Genomic DNA, 14,219 nt, shown 5'->3' on the forward strand with positions numbered 1-14,219 from the left:
GCGCCCCCCCCCCCCCCCGCCCCCCGCGCCGCGCCCCGCCCCCGCGTAATTAATTCGGGTCGGTTTTCTTACGATGGACTTGGTTCTTACGCACGGTTATGACGACAGCGCCAGCCGCTAGCACGGGAGTACTTTGGCAGCGGTTTTACGGGGGAAAGGGACTTTGGGAAGATCCGGCCTTGCCTCGGCATGTACTTACCGTACCGCTGCCAGAGTGAAGTGACAGACGGCAGGATGGACGAGTCAATGGGAGATGATTTATGGGGAGATGCTATTTTTACTGATTCATTCATTATTCAGTCATTCATTTTGTTTTGCTTCCGGGTGAAGTAATGTTTCTCTTTGGGAGGGGAAATGTTGAACTGCTGGTGCTATACTGTACTGCTTACTTGGACCGAGTTTATCCTAAGCGCATCGACATATGAAATAAGAACAAGAACAAGCACAAGACAGTGACAGAGAGCCAAACCCCACGTCTTCAAGGCGTCTTACAGGCAAGTATCAGCGGGTGCTAGAGGTGTCTGCTAACCAAGTCGGTGTTTGTACCGGCCAATAGCATGGAGTGGGGGTGCTTCGAACGTCCATTCACAGCACCGACTGTTTGTCATATCCGCATTTATTCACTTGCATTTCTGTACAGGTGCTCTGCTTGGATTCGTGCAATTTATTGTCACAACTCGGCTGCCGTGACACGCCGGTGGCTCGGCCGAATGAGACGAGGCCACATTGTCCGTCTCTTGCATGAGCCCGTGGGCAAATGGGACGATAAATGTACATACATACCTTGCACAGTACTCGTACGTGTGCGTGTAAGAAAAGTGAAAGATGAGCCTAGAAAAACGATCGGATAAACCGAACCCGATCTTCGGAGCACAGCAGCCAACAGCACTGAACAAGAGCAAGACGGGTTGACGGGACTACTGTAGGCAGAAGCATTTCCCATACAGTATCCTCCCACACAAACTTTGACTAGCCTCGTTACTTCTTATGCTAGATTAGTAGCAAACAAGCCAGACTAGAAGCGATCTGCGAATTGGCTGGATCCAATCCAGGGTCTCCTCGGACGTCCCTGCATCTCAAGGTTCAGGGTCTGCGCTGGCTGTGCTGTCTTTTGCCTTACCATGCCCTGCACGTGCATGAGCCTCTACTGTAGCATTAGCTGGCTGCCCTGCACTCTAAACTCCGTCCACTCCTTGCAAACTCCATATCTGTTGGTATGGTATCCATTGATCTGTATGAGACCGAAAGCAGCCTCCAAAAGACAGCAATACACACATACTCAAATCACAGACCCAAACAACGAATCGCGCAAGGAGCGGTGAGGGCGATATTACTACTATCCCCAATTCCCGGAACTAAATCTGGAAAATGGAGATTTAGGTGTGAGGAGGCGACCCAGGGAAAAAACTTAAGCAGCTGAGCCAAGCCAACCACGGAAACCCTTGGGCGCCCCTCTCTCTCTCTCTCGTGTTAGTGTGGAGGGAAAATGGAGTTTGACGAAACGAACGATATGCTTTATCTAGGGCCGATTGCAAAGGGGTCAGAGAGAGAAAAAACGAGACCAACACATGCGTTCACACGACTCGTACGGCCGTCTTTCTCGGCTTTGTTTCTTACCCTCCCCTCCCTTGATCGTGTTGCATGGTACATGATACGGGCTGCAGCAGCTGTGGGTTGCAACTAGACAGCCCGTCCATGACCTGATTTCTGATGCCGTGCTCGACAATCACGATGTTATGCTTGGCACGTAGCTGGCACCAAGCAGCTTCACCACCCAGCATCAAGTGATATGTTCAACACCATCTTAATCTCCCAAATATGCCCGACAACCCCCCGATGCATCATTCAAATACACACTCAAATCTGTATTACAAGCAACAAAAATGAATCGGGAAAAAAACAGAGACCCTTGAAGTTCCCCCCCACTCGGCGCCCGTCAATCTGCCTCTACCGCCCCACTCCCCCAACAAGAAGAAGAAAAAGTTTCCTTTTGTTCCCAGACATGCAACGTCACAAGCCAGCGTCTTCTTTTTTTTTGCTCCGAGATTTCTCCCGAACCCAACGCAAGGCCGGGGGTTGCTTGATGGACCCCTTCTAGAAGCTCGGCCTTATTTTCCCTTCCATTTTCTTTCTTGCTGCCTGGTCTAAATCCCGTTTCGAAACCAACAACGACTCAGCCTCAGCCTCGCATCGCCTCGTCGATTTTAGCTGAAAAGAACCCCGAGAACGGAATTAGAAGAGCTGAAAAAAAGAGGGGTGCTCGTGTCGAAACCCATCATCCCTCACCCCCAATTAACCCTCTCCAATACACCCCCGCCTCGGTATCTGGAGTATCAAACCCCGGACTCTCTCTCCGCCACATGGCCGGCCCCCCGTCTCGCCCCGGCTGGTTCGCCGTTCCGGCCCCCGTCCGCGAGCTGTTCAAGATCTTCCCCTTGACTACCCTCCCGGCCGAGTCTCTGCCCGAGCGAGCTCCCGAGCGGGCGCGTGTACGACCGAGTCTGTACGTCTTTGCGCGGACGCTGGAGGATGCTCGTAGTGGTAGGCCGAGTTTCAATCCTCAGTGCTTGAAGTGGCAGGTAAGCAAGCATACAACTTCAACTACAGCCCAATTCAAACTCTATAACAAGGACAATTCATGTAATTGCTCGCCATCTTAAACTAACACCTTGATCCAACCAATCAGACATTCCTCCGCATAGCCGGCGTAGACGTCCACCTCGTCCCCTCCAACAACCACGCCTCTCCCTCCGGCGCATTGCCCTTCCTCCTCCCCCCAACAACACCAACATCCACCCCAGAGAAGCAATCATCGACGACACACCCAAGCAACAATGCCGTAACAAAATCAACAGTCCCCCTCACGGGCTCAAAAATCCACCGCTACGCCAAAGACAACTCCCCCAGGGAAACAATCTTCTCCGACTCTCCCCCCTCCCGCACCGACGCCTACGAAGCTCTCCTATCACAAAACCTTCGTCCCGCATGGGTAATGTCCCCCATCCTCCATCAAAAAATAGCCTCTCTTCATAGCTAACCTATTCTATTCTTAAAAGCTCTACGCCCTCTACCTCCACGACGCAAACACACCCCTCCTCAAAGCCCTCTACCTCCCCCCCTCGCCCATCCTCTACCTCCCCTCCCTCCACACCCTCCGCAACGCCGCCACCGACGAGATCCTCAAAACCACCCGCCGCAGCCTCGTCGATCCGCGCCAGCTCCTCGTCGACGCCACTGACGCCCTGCGCTCGCTCTCCGCACTGCTCGCAGACAACGACTGGTTCTTCAGCCAATCTGATCCGGGCCTATTCGATGCCGAAGTGTTTGCCTACACGTATTTGATCCTCGACGAGGCGTTTGGCTGGGCCGATGACTATTCACTTGCGCAATGCCTGGCGGAATTTGACAATCTGGTCGAGCACAGGAAAAGGCTGTATGAAAGGTGTTGGCCCGAGGCGCTGGGGGAAGAAGTAAATACAAATTAAAGCACTCCTGCAATGTACAATAAATAAACACCATCCAAACTAAAGGAGCAAGATGCTCTCCCATATAAGAAAAAGCGAGTGTAGATCATCGATACATCCAATCAACACACCATATAATCCAGACCCTCGCAATTCCGTCTTCAATAATACATTGGCTCTATCTGATTAGAAGCTCAAATGTCACTAGTCCAAGAGATCAACCCAGCCCATTCACCCTACTTATCATGACACCTCCCCCTGTAGCTTATACACAAAGGCCCCAAGCTTCCTGCACCGCAACCACGCATCAGCCATTAATTTGACCCGTGCCTATTTCTCCATTGACGAGGAGTGAACGCATTGCGTCCGCTTTGCTACCGGATAACCCAGATCTAAACGCCTAAAGCAACCAAAAGAATGAAAAGAGGGGAGGGGAAGAAAAGGAGAAGCAAAATTTAGATAAGAGAGAGGAGGAGAAGAGGAGAAGTGGGAGAAAAAAAAAAGATAACCATCCTAGCACCAAAAACTCCAAAGATGCGAAAAGCCACACGAGGGGCAACTTGAAAAGGGGACGAGGGATGATTTTGCTGTGCCGATAAACGCCTCGGCAGGGTCGTTTCTTCACACCTGTTGAGACGGTTGAATGCTATCTACCACATCCTGTAGCGAGACAAATGCTCCTGGGCCGCCATCCTTTCGTAATTCTTCCAGCAGCACGCTGGTCTGCGCGTAGAGCGTTTCCAGTGATGCTCGTGATGACTTTCCCAGCGATGCTAAATGGCTCATGTTAGAAGTACCCTCGAAAGCGCGGATAAAGTGGAAACTCACATAGTATAGCAGAATTCAGCTCTTCTGCAACCGTCACCCGCCCTTTTCCATCCAGCAGGTGACTGACCTGCGGCTCCTTGAGCGGATTCTTATATGCGACCAAGGCCCAGATTTCGTTGAGCGACTTGCTAATCTCCTTCCTAGGGTCGCTGGCATACTCGGCTTGCAAGGCCTGGCCATAGCTTAGCATCTTATTTTCCAACTTGGTCAGCTCTGCACCATGATCCCCTCCATCCGTCTCCATGTTGTCTCCCCATCCGTGGCTGCCGTTGACATCCAAGTCCATCTCTTGGCCGAGCTCAGTGCCCCTTTTGGCGTCGTACTTTATGCTCAGCTCAGCAGCCCTTCGCACCATCTCAATGAACTTGCGACACCGTAGCTTGAAGTATACCTGCTCGTTGTCACGGAGGACTTGCGGATAATACGTATTGGTGTAGTCGAGCGCTTGGTCTATTTCTCCATCGAGTATCGCTCGCCGAATTCCTAACCAAAGTGTCAACAAAAACTTGACAGGGGCACACTCTAATAAAAGGCAGCATCGACTTACGTTGTCTGTTGTTTGCGTCCTCATCGTCCTTGATGTTGAGGCCGTCCACCGTCACGTTTGGATTTAAGTTCAGGGCCTCCTTTTGCAGCTTCATATCCTCTGCAAAAGCCCTCGCCGTCTCCACATAGCCATCGTGTTGGAGAAACTGCAGCACTAGTGCTTGAATGAGATCTGTCTCGTTCATGCCAGGCTCAAGGTGCGAAGTGTCTGCCAGCTGAATTGCATTCTGGATGGTTTCTCGTTGTTCCTGTTACACGCCGTGTTAGCGTCCCCTTGTGCAATTCGCTGAGACCTTTACAAAGCAGAGGTGGCTTTTGTGCGTACATTCATCATGTCATCAATGTTAAAGACAAATGGTGACTGCCCAAAATTGACAGAAATTTCCTCGCCCTGCTTTTTAAGGCTGATAGTCGGGTATAAACTGCTCCTGGTGACGTCGTGAAATGCCACCCCTGTGTCTCATTAGCTATTTATTGCAGGTATGCGGACGGCACCGTGGACATTTCGCAAACACGTACCAAGCATCTGTCCGTTTTTGGTGAAGAAAGCTGTGTGGTCTCGAAAGTTGACTCCGCACCCGATCACGTCACCGCTGTTAAACACCGGGCCAAAAGGCCTGCCAATGTTTTGGCCTGTAAAACACCGGCCGTCGTCACCGTGATATCCCCAAGATTCCGGCTCCCAACCGACGGGCCGTGATAACGCTGCGTTTCTGGTAGAAAATCCAACCGCAATCGTCGTACTAAGTGCCACAGTTAGTGATATGCTCATCAATAGCATAGCCCGCCTCCAAGAGAGGGGGGAAGAGAGCCTATTACGTACTCGTCTCGCTTGCCCGAAATAATCTGCACCTCGTAGTAGTATATTCCACATTGAGGAGGCATGAAATTATCTGCTCGGATAGCGCTAGCCTCGTGATCGCGCTCATGGTGGCTCTTGGGTCCAGCATATTTGAGCCCGAGCAAGTTTGGCGTCACCTCTATCGACTGCCACATATCGCCTGGGTTCCAGTGGATCGGCAGAGGGGCCAGACTGTCATCCCCATCATACGGCGTCCTCTCCAGGACGGAGTGCAGTATGCCTCTATGTGAGCCAGGAGGTAGGGGTGTCGTGCTAAGACCCGGAGTGCTGAGATCCTGCCCATTCCCTTTGGGCCGCTTGCCCTCCTTCTGAGCTTCTAGCTTGGTATTGTACGCCTCCTCCAACTTTTGAACGTATGTCGACCCTTTGAGATACGAGGGCACAAAGAACCGATCGTCACTGGAATCCACAGAAAAGATGTCAAATGCTCGAGAAAAGGACGGCAAGCTGCCGGTCGGCCGCCATACGTTGGCCATGTCGCCTTGAGCTGCCGGGTTATCCATTTCTGTCGAGGTTGCGGCCGGCGCAGGCCCTAGACGGAGCGAAGGATCGAGGAGCAATTCACCGTTGGCGTCTAACACGGATGTTCGAGCGGGGTGCGTATAAAAGTTGTAGCTGCCTCCCTCGCCGGGAGGAACGGGGTCGTGGGTGGACGTATATTGGTGTTGGTAATCGAGGGATTCAGCAGACGATTCCGAGTCTGTGAAACCAGATGAGCCATGCGGTTCCGGACTAGACATGACGAGGCAAAAAAAAAGAAAAGATAAAAAAGGAGAGGAAGGGAGAAGGAAAGCAAAAGGCAAAAGGTAAAGGCTCAAGGGGAGAGGGATTGGGGGGTCGTGCCTGGCAAGCGAGCAGCTCAGCTACTGAAGCAGCTTCCAACAAGCTTCAGTCAACGCGCCGCTCGTTCCAGGTCCGGCGTCGGTATACAAAGGCCCCGTATACAGATGTCCGGAGAGATGCAACGACGCGGGAGGTGGGATTTGAAGCGCAACCACGAAGGCAGGGAGGATTTCCAACTCGGTGATGTGCAGTATCAAGAGGAGGCAAAGAGAGATCGGCCGGGCCAAGATAACGGCGTATCGAGGGAGGGGGAAACGGCGAAGCGGGCCGACACGCTGATAGTGACAGCAGCCGCCTTTTGCACAAACGAGTTTGGCGCTGGATGCCCAGAGGGCAGCAATGGTTCTAGGCGGTCTCGAAGGGCTCAAAGGGAGCAGAGGCGGAGGGCTGGCAAAGGCTCGATAAGCTGGCTCAGCTGTTGGGCGGAAGCGTCGTAGTTGTCATTGATCGGGTGGAGTTGCAAATGGAACTGATCAAACCACGTCGAGACGCTGTCATGCACGCTCTAGCACTATCACTTCGGGTCTTGTTAGTGGAGCCGCCAGTGGGCAGCGCTTCGCCTGAGCCTGGAGCGGCGCATTTCTGGCGCTGATCGGATGCTGTTAGCAGCTTGAGCTTCAGGGCGACGCATCACGGGGACATGGAATGCTTCAGCGGGCCGAGACATTATTTCCAAGGAACTGCTACTATATTCGTGCTATATGATGTGAATGCCTGTATGCCTGTATGTGTGTATGTACATGCATCCGCTGTCCGATCCGGCATCAGAAGCTCAGTTGCTTGCATCGGCTGTACGCTGCACTACCCGGAGTACATCCAGACACCACCTACAATGGTGGCAGCCGTGAGATTTACAAGTACTCGTATGACGGTTGATGGGGACTAAGGTTTGGATAGTTGACAAAATCAGCCAAGTGGTCTTTTCATGTAGAATGAGCATAAGTAAAGGCAAATATAATGAGTTTGATAGATGTAAGTACCTACCTAGTAGTCTTAGAGAGATGGCATAGGCCAATGAATATTCATTCCTTTATGAAGATACAGCTGCCACGCGCCTGTACTGTCTTTTATCAGCATCAAATGCCTTCCCTCGCCTAATGCAAGTCAGGCAAGCAGCAAAAGCAAAGCACATGTTTCAGCCATTTGCCAGCTCGCCAGCCACCTCCGCCTTATGATGGCATAACTCAACTCGGCATAGTCAGCCACACAAGAATGACTAAGCCGCATGAAAGCACGCGATGTCCCAACTTCCGCACCGCAACCAACAAAGTACACTCAAGCTTCTCAATCCCAAGTTAACTCTCAACAGTGAATCACCAACACTTCCAAATCACAAAACTCAAAAACTCAGGCAAACCCCTCCTTCAATAATCATCCTGCATATTAAACGCAGGGGAAATCATACAGGCCCGAAAAGGTGACCAACCGCCGGCATGGGCTAAAATAAAAAATAAAAAATTGTGACTGATAATGTGATGCAACTTCGAGCTAAACCCGAGTAAAAACTGAAACTAGGAAGAATATGCTGGCCCTACCTTACCTGGCCACGACGCCACGCCACCCCGTTCGACGAGCTGAGCCAAGAACGTGTGAACAAGTGTCGATAAATGGCTCACCCCCGGCGCAAAGTAAGCTGGGAAGTTCAGGCAAGGAAGCCCAGATTAAGCTGAGACGCATGCCCAACAGCGCGCTTTCAGTCTACTTGTTGTGCGAATGCATTGCAGAATGTGAATGCGAACGTGAATGTAGATGTGAATGGAAATTGAGGCGATGGACGTCGGCTCTTGGCTCTCATGGTAATGATGATGCTGTCGTCGTGGATATGTTCCAGATCAGAGACATGAGATCGCACGGCGCTGCCTGCCCGCCTAGGTATTCACCGATTCTCATGCAGCGTAACACAACCCGCCTGCAGCGGCCTGGTATAGTAGTATTTAAACAATTTACAACAAGACATGTCTTCACCGCTTCTGCTCACAATAGTCAACCTGGACAAAGCGACGGTAATAAGCCAAAAGAAAATAATTGTATTGCCGCAGCCGGCCAACAATGCCAACCTATCTACTCTTGAACCCTGAGCATACCCTTACATACATGCAATTACGCCGACAATGATCCCGTTACTCCCGTCTGCGCAGATCCTTCGAGGACCGGCAGAATGTTCCCCCCAGCCAACGCCAGCGACGGCAGTGTCGCTTTGTAAAAGACAGGCTATTATCAAAGATACCCGAGTGTACCGTCCTCGGAGCCAATGAAACAGAAAAGCAGAACCCGAGCCCAATTTTTTTTCTAGGTTTGGAACAAACAGTGCCCAATGTAGGACGGAAAAGAAAAAGAGAGAAACAAGATGGGGTGGTGGTAAATCAAAAACATAATGAGTAGATGAAGAAAGTAGGCGGCCCGTAAGCCAAAATGAAGAAGAGAATGAGAAAAACTCGGAGCGATAGCATTATGATGCTGCCGCCACGGCAATGGGTGCTGGCGACGAGGCTTGGATGCTTGGCGCGCTTTGCATCTCGACATCAGGACCGCTATTGCTGTTGGCAACACTGTTGCCTTCGTTTCCGGTTCCGGTTTCCTCTTTGTTCTCTTTGTTGCTACCTTCAGCCGACGGGGCAGCAGAGTCTTCAGTGCTAGATCCAGGATTGGTTCGCGGAGGCGCAGTCCATCGTGGGATTTCCCAGGCAACTCCTGTAAAACTCTTGAGTTTGAAGCCGCCCTTGGCCCACTTCCGGCAAGGCTTGCCAGACCGGTCGAGGGCTCGAAGGCCTGCGTTGATGGCTCCTTGGTTTGCCTTGGGACCAAGCTTGTGGGCAGACGGGCGAGCCGCCGCACTGCTGTGGTCAATGGTGCCATCCTCCCTGCATTGAGACAACAAAATTAGCATGCTGGTTAAGAATTCATTGGTGTTGAATGCCATGTGTATGGTTATACTTACAATCGGGGCTTCTTCTTTGGGCCCGGCTTGCCTCTAGGCTTGGGTATGCCGTCTATGGTGCCATTTGCAGCAGCCGCGGATCGCTTGACTCCCTTCTTCTTCTTTTCATCGGGGGGTCCCATTGGCGTTGGAGCAGGTGTGGTTTCAGCGGCCGGAGTAGCGGCATTTGAATCGGATGCGTTGTCGACATTCGAGGCGGCTGTAGACACAACCAGCGCGCTTGGGCTGGCCGGCGACTCTTTAATTTCCGAGGTCTCCTTTGAGCTTTTGGAGTCTGGGGATTGAGTCCCCTCGTCAATAGACACCGAGGGAAAGATGTCGCGTAGCAAAGCCGGCGGCACGCTGAGGGTGACGAGCAGACCGTGTTTGGTCGCCGATTTACGTCGACCGTCGGCTGCCTTGGAGGGAGGCATCGCGTCTGGTGGAAGAGTTTGGACTGATTGATTTGCAAGAGCGAGGAGCGGACAAGGCAAGGCAAGGCAAGCCTGTTTTGATGGTGCCGATGGTCAAGCGGCCCGACGATGGTATCAAGCCCGACGACGATGAAAGATTTTGCGTCGGCAATGGCGTGGTGGAGCGACGCTGACGGGTGCGGCGGTGGTGATGGCAGAGGGCTGGTGATGATGGAGAGGAGCAAAAATGGGAGGATGACGGGAAGGCCGCGCAGGTTTTTTGGCGGTGCTCTGAACCACGGGCGATGGGCTAATACCTAAGGTTGGTGGTGATCCGGCGTGGTGGTCAGGGGGTCTGGGGGCCTTGCGTGGAGCAGCAGCAGAGAGGCAACTCTGGAACTCTGGACTATATTAGCAGGCCGGCGGTGATAGTGTCATGTCATGAGCGCAGGTGCATCGCGGTCACAGAGAGAGGAGAGGCGAGGGGAGAAAAAGAGGCGGGAGGCGGAGGGATTTTCATTTTCTGGGGTCTTGTCTCGTAAGGTTCGGGGCTTTGGTCTCATCCTCGTTTTTTTTTTTTTCGGGCCAGAAGGGCGGCGGCGCACAACGCAAAAAATCGGGCAGCCCAGAGGTTTCTTGTTCGTCAGGACCGTGACGCTCCAACACAAAGGGCGAGGGGTGGAAGATTCAGGTGCCGCGCTTAGTGGCGACCCTGAACTGGACTAGCGTAAAAGGAAGGCCAGTCCCGAAGGGGTCCTTTTTGGGATTTTAGGTGGCAGTTCAAGCTGTATTTTTGATTTTCCTCGCAATATTCAAGCCTCCGACGGGCCAATCACGAGCTAGTCTGGCTAGCCCTGCGACGGACTGGGAAAGGTTGATCCTGGGCGCGTCTGATAGGCTGCGTTAGATTAGGTAAGGCCGCGGTTGGAGCGCTCCTTTGTACCTTTCCGTTGAGCTCGCAGAGCAAAGTACAGCGCAGCCTTGGGGATTTTTCACAAGTTTGCCTTGGGCATCGCATTGGATCCTTTTCGCCCTTCTTTCTCACCACCCAAAAACGGGCTTATTCCAGCCATCTCCAGTTAACCGAAGCCGGCGTCCCACTGGCAATCACAAGCCGTTGCCAAGATTCAATTTCGGTTTCGGTAGCAATGAAAAAAAAACGCTCTCAGAGACAAACTCGAGATGCTGTTTTCCCCTATCAGTAAGCTTCATACCGACTGCGAGCTGCGCACTTTGCTCTTTTATCCGTCTCCCAATGCGCAGAGCGTTTGTCTACGGTCGCTGTGCTATGGGGCTTCACGGCGAAAGCATCTAGATGATTGACCGCGCCATTTTGAAACTATCGAGGCCCATTTCGCCTCCGTACAGTGCTTTTCCAAACCTTGGGTCTCGGGATAGTGTTGCAGCTAGGCGCAGTGCATTCCCGCCCAGGATGGCCTTATTTCGGGAGCATCATCGTTCTGCATCTCCTAAGCGGGGGTTCCGAGTGTGTACCCTAGGCAGTTCTCCCACGCAGACACGCAGCCAACTTGTTCAGTGATGACTCGTCTATTCCACTGGATTCTATACGCAATCCGAACTTACCGACGATATCTCACCATGTGCGCTTTGCGCTTCCAAGCTGCAAGAGATGCCGACGTCATCTGATGCGCTGAGTAATTATTTTGGTTCCAGTTCGTTTTTTTTCGTTGATCGTCTCCCAAAGTCCGTTGTGCGATAATGAGGAGGAAATTTATCCTCTGCCCGACAAATTAGCCGTAGTTGAGTGTTCATCGGCAAGAACTGAAAACCCAGCCATTGTCACAATGATTTCGAAGAACAGGTACTCGCGCGCTGGGGTGCTCATATAAAGTCTTCTTCCAGACATTGTAGCTATCATCTGCATACAACTGGAACATCATCGTAATTCTTGCTGTAAAGACTGTATACTAAATCAGGGAACCAGACATGCTTAATCAATCGAACAAGTTGAATCCCGGGTGTGATCGAAGCATAATTCATTGGCCCTACACGATCAAGGACCTGGCTTTTGAATCAGTGCCAGAGACCAAGGTGCAGCTGTCAAGGTCATACCAGACGCGCAGTCGATGGTTTGTTGTATAACATATTACATGAGAACGGTTAAAGGAGCTCTCCTAGATGTGAACAATGAGTTGACTCACTTGACGGTTTATTCGACCTACTACCTCAACTACTCAACTCAATATAAGACCTTTCATATGAAGGAAGAGTGGGCAAAGGACTCCATACATATGCTAGCTATCATACTTGAACACCCAAGCGAATCACCAAGTCGGCAATTAAATTGCTTCTTCTGAGACATTGTTTCATCTAACGCATCGTCGCGGAAGACTGGAATCCAGGGACTCGCAACAATGGAGCCTGGTCGCCATCCCAGCTGCTGGAATGCTGTTGCTCCTCACAACGACCCGCTGGCCTCAGAAGGTATATCATGGGCAGAAAGTCTTTCGATGCGAACGACTGCAAGGTCGATTCATCACAACTACTTCTTTATCTTTCTGAACCCAAATCATAGTAAAGCTCATTAACAATCACCATGGTTCTTCAGCATCTTCCTCTCATCGGGCTCGCCTTGAGCCTTGTCCACCACCACAACCACGCAAGATCATCTCATCATCATCCATCTCTCCCAGATCACAAACCCGCTGCCCAAATTTCTGCCGACACATCACCCCTTCAACAAGCTCCGAAGCTAATTGCCGCTCGAGCATCAGATGAGACTCAAAATACAACAATCCAAGTTTCCCAGCACCACCTGCAGACCATCCTCGATAAGATCAAGACTCTTGAAGAAGAAATCTTCAACATGATGCGATCCAAAGCTGACTCTTCTCTAGATTTAGGTTCTACGCCCGCGAAAAGTGCCTCCACGGCTTCTGCTACTATGGCGCCTCCAAAGCCCGAAAAGCTGGTCGTAACAACGCGCGAACAAGAGACTACCCCAGCAAGTAAGTTTCATGATCAGAAATAGACTCTCGAGTTTGGATACTGATTCACGCTCCAGCAGCCATCTTTGGAGGTTTATTCAAAGAGGCTTCCGTCGACCTGGACACCTCAGCTATATCTGATAGCATGTCCACAACGATAATCACATCAACTACTCGGATCACGCGAACAGTCACCGTAGTGCCCACGGGAATCGTCACGGTGACCACGTTCCCATCCCACCTTGCAATGGTGAGTCCTTGGGTAGCCGTATAGAAGAGCTGATAATGCTAATGCGGGCCTAGGAGAGCAATTTCAAGGCCATCATTCCCTTCGTCCACGCGACAGAAGACGCAAACCCGCCAAGAACAACCCTGAGCGTTGATACTCTGAGCGGTGCTCGTATCCGGCTTTTCAATCTGTCATCAGCAGACGCAAATCCTCCGAGAACAACCCTGAGCGTTGATACCCTGAGCGGTGCTCGTGTCCAGCTTTTCAATCTGTCATCAACATCAACAGCAGACGCAAATCTGCCGAGAACAACCTTGAGCGTTGATACCCTGAGCGGTGATCGTGTCCAGCCTTTCAATCTGTCATCAACATCAACAGGCGTTGATGCAGAACAGGGGCGGCCTACGATCACGGCCATGGCCTTCAATGCTTCAACGAGCATTCATCGGCTATCGCTGTCGGCTGCTTCGAGTGGGTTCAGAACCCTCCGAAGAGCGGCTTGATGTGTCTTGGAAGACGATGGAAGGGATAGTGGGATAGTGGGGAAGAGAGGGGGGAAGTGGGAGGAAAATATGAAAAGGCAAACGCGGAAAGGAAATTGGAGGAGAGAGACATGACGAAAGGCGTTTGGATCGGCACTTTGCTTTCTGTGTATGTACACTACTTGATGTACGGAGTACTGATTGATTCTTTTTGCTCTTCTTTTGCTATTGTTTCTCGTTTGTAATATTTACTACCCAAGGTAATGTCCATCTCCTGCGGGACGAGGAAATCTCTTCCACACTCTCCCTCCCACAACTTTCCCGATTCTAAACGAACGAATCACATCTTTTCCATTAATCAACGCTCCGGCCTAATCACCGACTCCCGGATTCATGTTACGTTTTAGTGCTCTCAGTTGTACCTGTACGAGCAACGGAAGGCGCACTCGGGGGTTGCACGGAACCCGCCCACTTTTCGAGATACTTCCGCTGTGCGCCACAAACACAGCAGGCAGCTTGTACCAGACTTGGTCAACAAAGCAAGGGCCGGGTCCGATCTCGTCTGTGGCCGGAATGATTCCGGCCAATGGTCCAGTAAAAAGGCCGGTCAGTATCGGTAGCCTGTGGGGCGAGCTGTGATGAGTCCGGCCCCTCCCCCACAAAAAGCTGAAGCTTGTCTTACTGTGA

The 14,219-nt window shown here is 51.7% G+C and overlaps 4 protein-coding genes across 4 annotated transcripts; 2 read left to right on the forward strand and 2 right to left on the reverse strand.

Moving 5' to 3' along the window:
• Positions 1-2,011: 2,011 nt before the first annotated feature.
• Positions 2,012-3,710, forward strand: V8C40DRAFT_230917 (uncharacterized protein). The gene is made up of 3 exons (XM_083212820.1): positions 2,012-2,579; positions 2,687-2,989; positions 3,057-3,710. Exons 1-3 carry the CDS (start codon positions 2,361-2,363, stop codon positions 3,483-3,485), a joined length of 951 nt encoding a protein of 316 aa, XP_083079487.1. The 5' UTR covers positions 2,012-2,360; the 3' UTR covers positions 3,486-3,710.
• Positions 3,423-7,003, reverse strand: V8C40DRAFT_230921 (uncharacterized protein). Its single transcript, XM_083212821.1, has 6 exons — positions 5,662-7,003; positions 5,358-5,581; positions 5,164-5,291; positions 4,840-5,086; positions 4,293-4,775; positions 3,423-4,237 (listed from the first exon to the last, which is right to left on the reverse strand). The coding sequence occupies exons 1-6, from the start codon at positions 6,438-6,440 to the stop codon at positions 4,086-4,088; spliced, it is 2,013 nt and encodes a 670-aa protein (XP_083079488.1). The 5' UTR covers positions 6,441-7,003; the 3' UTR covers positions 3,423-4,085.
• Positions 7,004-8,524: 1,521 nt separating this feature from the next.
• V8C40DRAFT_230928 (INO80 complex, subunit Ies4) lies at positions 8,525-10,510 on the reverse strand. Its single transcript, XM_083212822.1, has 2 exons — positions 9,482-10,510; positions 8,525-9,404 (listed from the first exon to the last, which is right to left on the reverse strand). The coding sequence occupies exons 1-2, from the start codon at positions 9,892-9,894 to the stop codon at positions 8,993-8,995; spliced, it is 825 nt and encodes a 274-aa protein (XP_083079489.1). The 5' UTR covers positions 9,895-10,510; the 3' UTR covers positions 8,525-8,992.
• Positions 10,511-12,311: 1,801 nt separating this feature from the next.
• On the forward strand, positions 12,312-13,632 carry V8C40DRAFT_16364 (uncharacterized protein). Its single transcript, XM_083211504.1, has 3 exons — positions 12,312-12,842; positions 12,899-13,071; positions 13,125-13,632. The coding sequence occupies exons 1-3, from the start codon at positions 12,431-12,433 to the stop codon at positions 13,551-13,553; spliced, it is 1,014 nt and encodes a 337-aa protein (XP_083079490.1). The 5' UTR covers positions 12,312-12,430; the 3' UTR covers positions 13,554-13,632.
• Positions 13,633-14,219: the final 587 nt, after the last annotated feature.

This window comes from Trichoderma camerunense (assembly GCF_050948025.1).
Source record: "Trichoderma camerunense strain CBS 138272 chromosome Unknown V8C40scaffold_1, whole genome shotgun sequence".
NCBI classification, from domain to species: domain Eukaryota; kingdom Fungi; phylum Ascomycota; class Sordariomycetes; order Hypocreales; family Hypocreaceae; genus Trichoderma; species Trichoderma camerunense.

What these genes read in the sequence shown, in the direction of transcription:
- V8C40DRAFT_230917 (XM_083212820.1), top strand. Translation starts at nt 2,361, where the DNA reads ATGGCCGGCCCCCCGTCTCGCCCCGGCTGGTTCGCCGTTCCGGCCCCC. An exon ending in CTCAGTGCTTGAAGTGGCAG is followed by an intron (nt 2,580 to 2,686) that starts GTAAGCAAGCAT and finishes CCAACCAATCAG; the next exon opens with ACATTCCTCCGCATAGCCGG. An exon ending in AAAACCTTCGTCCCGCATGG is followed by an intron (nt 2,990 to 3,056) that starts GTAATGTCCCCC and finishes TATTCTTAAAAG; the next exon opens with CTCTACGCCCTCTACCTCCA.
- V8C40DRAFT_230921 (XM_083212821.1), bottom strand. Translation starts at nt 6,440, where the DNA reads ATGTCTAGTCCGGAACCGCATGGCTCATCTGGTTTCACAGACTCGGAA. An exon ending in ACATTGATGACATGATGAAT is followed by an intron (nt 5,087 to 5,163) that starts GTACGCACAAAA and finishes GGCGTGTAACAG; the next exon opens with GAACAACGAGAAACCATCCA. An exon ending in GCTGAATTCTGCTATACTAT is followed by an intron (nt 4,238 to 4,292) that starts GTGAGTTTCCAC and finishes TGAGCCATTTAG; the next exon opens with CATCGCTGGGAAAGTCATCA.
- V8C40DRAFT_230928 (XM_083212822.1), bottom strand. Translation starts at nt 9,894, where the DNA reads ATGCCTCCCTCCAAGGCAGCCGACGGTCGACGTAAATCGGCGACCAAA. An exon ending in CCAAAGAAGAAGCCCCGATT is followed by an intron (nt 9,405 to 9,481) that starts GTAAGTATAACC and finishes GTCTCAATGCAG; the next exon opens with GGAGGATGGCACCATTGACC.
- V8C40DRAFT_16364 (XM_083211504.1), top strand. Translation starts at nt 12,431, where the DNA reads ATGGTTCTTCAGCATCTTCCTCTCATCGGGCTCGCCTTGAGCCTTGTC. An exon ending in ACAAGAGACTACCCCAGCAA is followed by an intron (nt 12,843 to 12,898) that starts GTAAGTTTCATG and finishes TTCACGCTCCAG; the next exon opens with CAGCCATCTTTGGAGGTTTA. An exon ending in TCCCATCCCACCTTGCAATG is followed by an intron (nt 13,072 to 13,124) that starts GTGAGTCCTTGG and finishes ATGCGGGCCTAG; the next exon opens with GAGAGCAATTTCAAGGCCAT.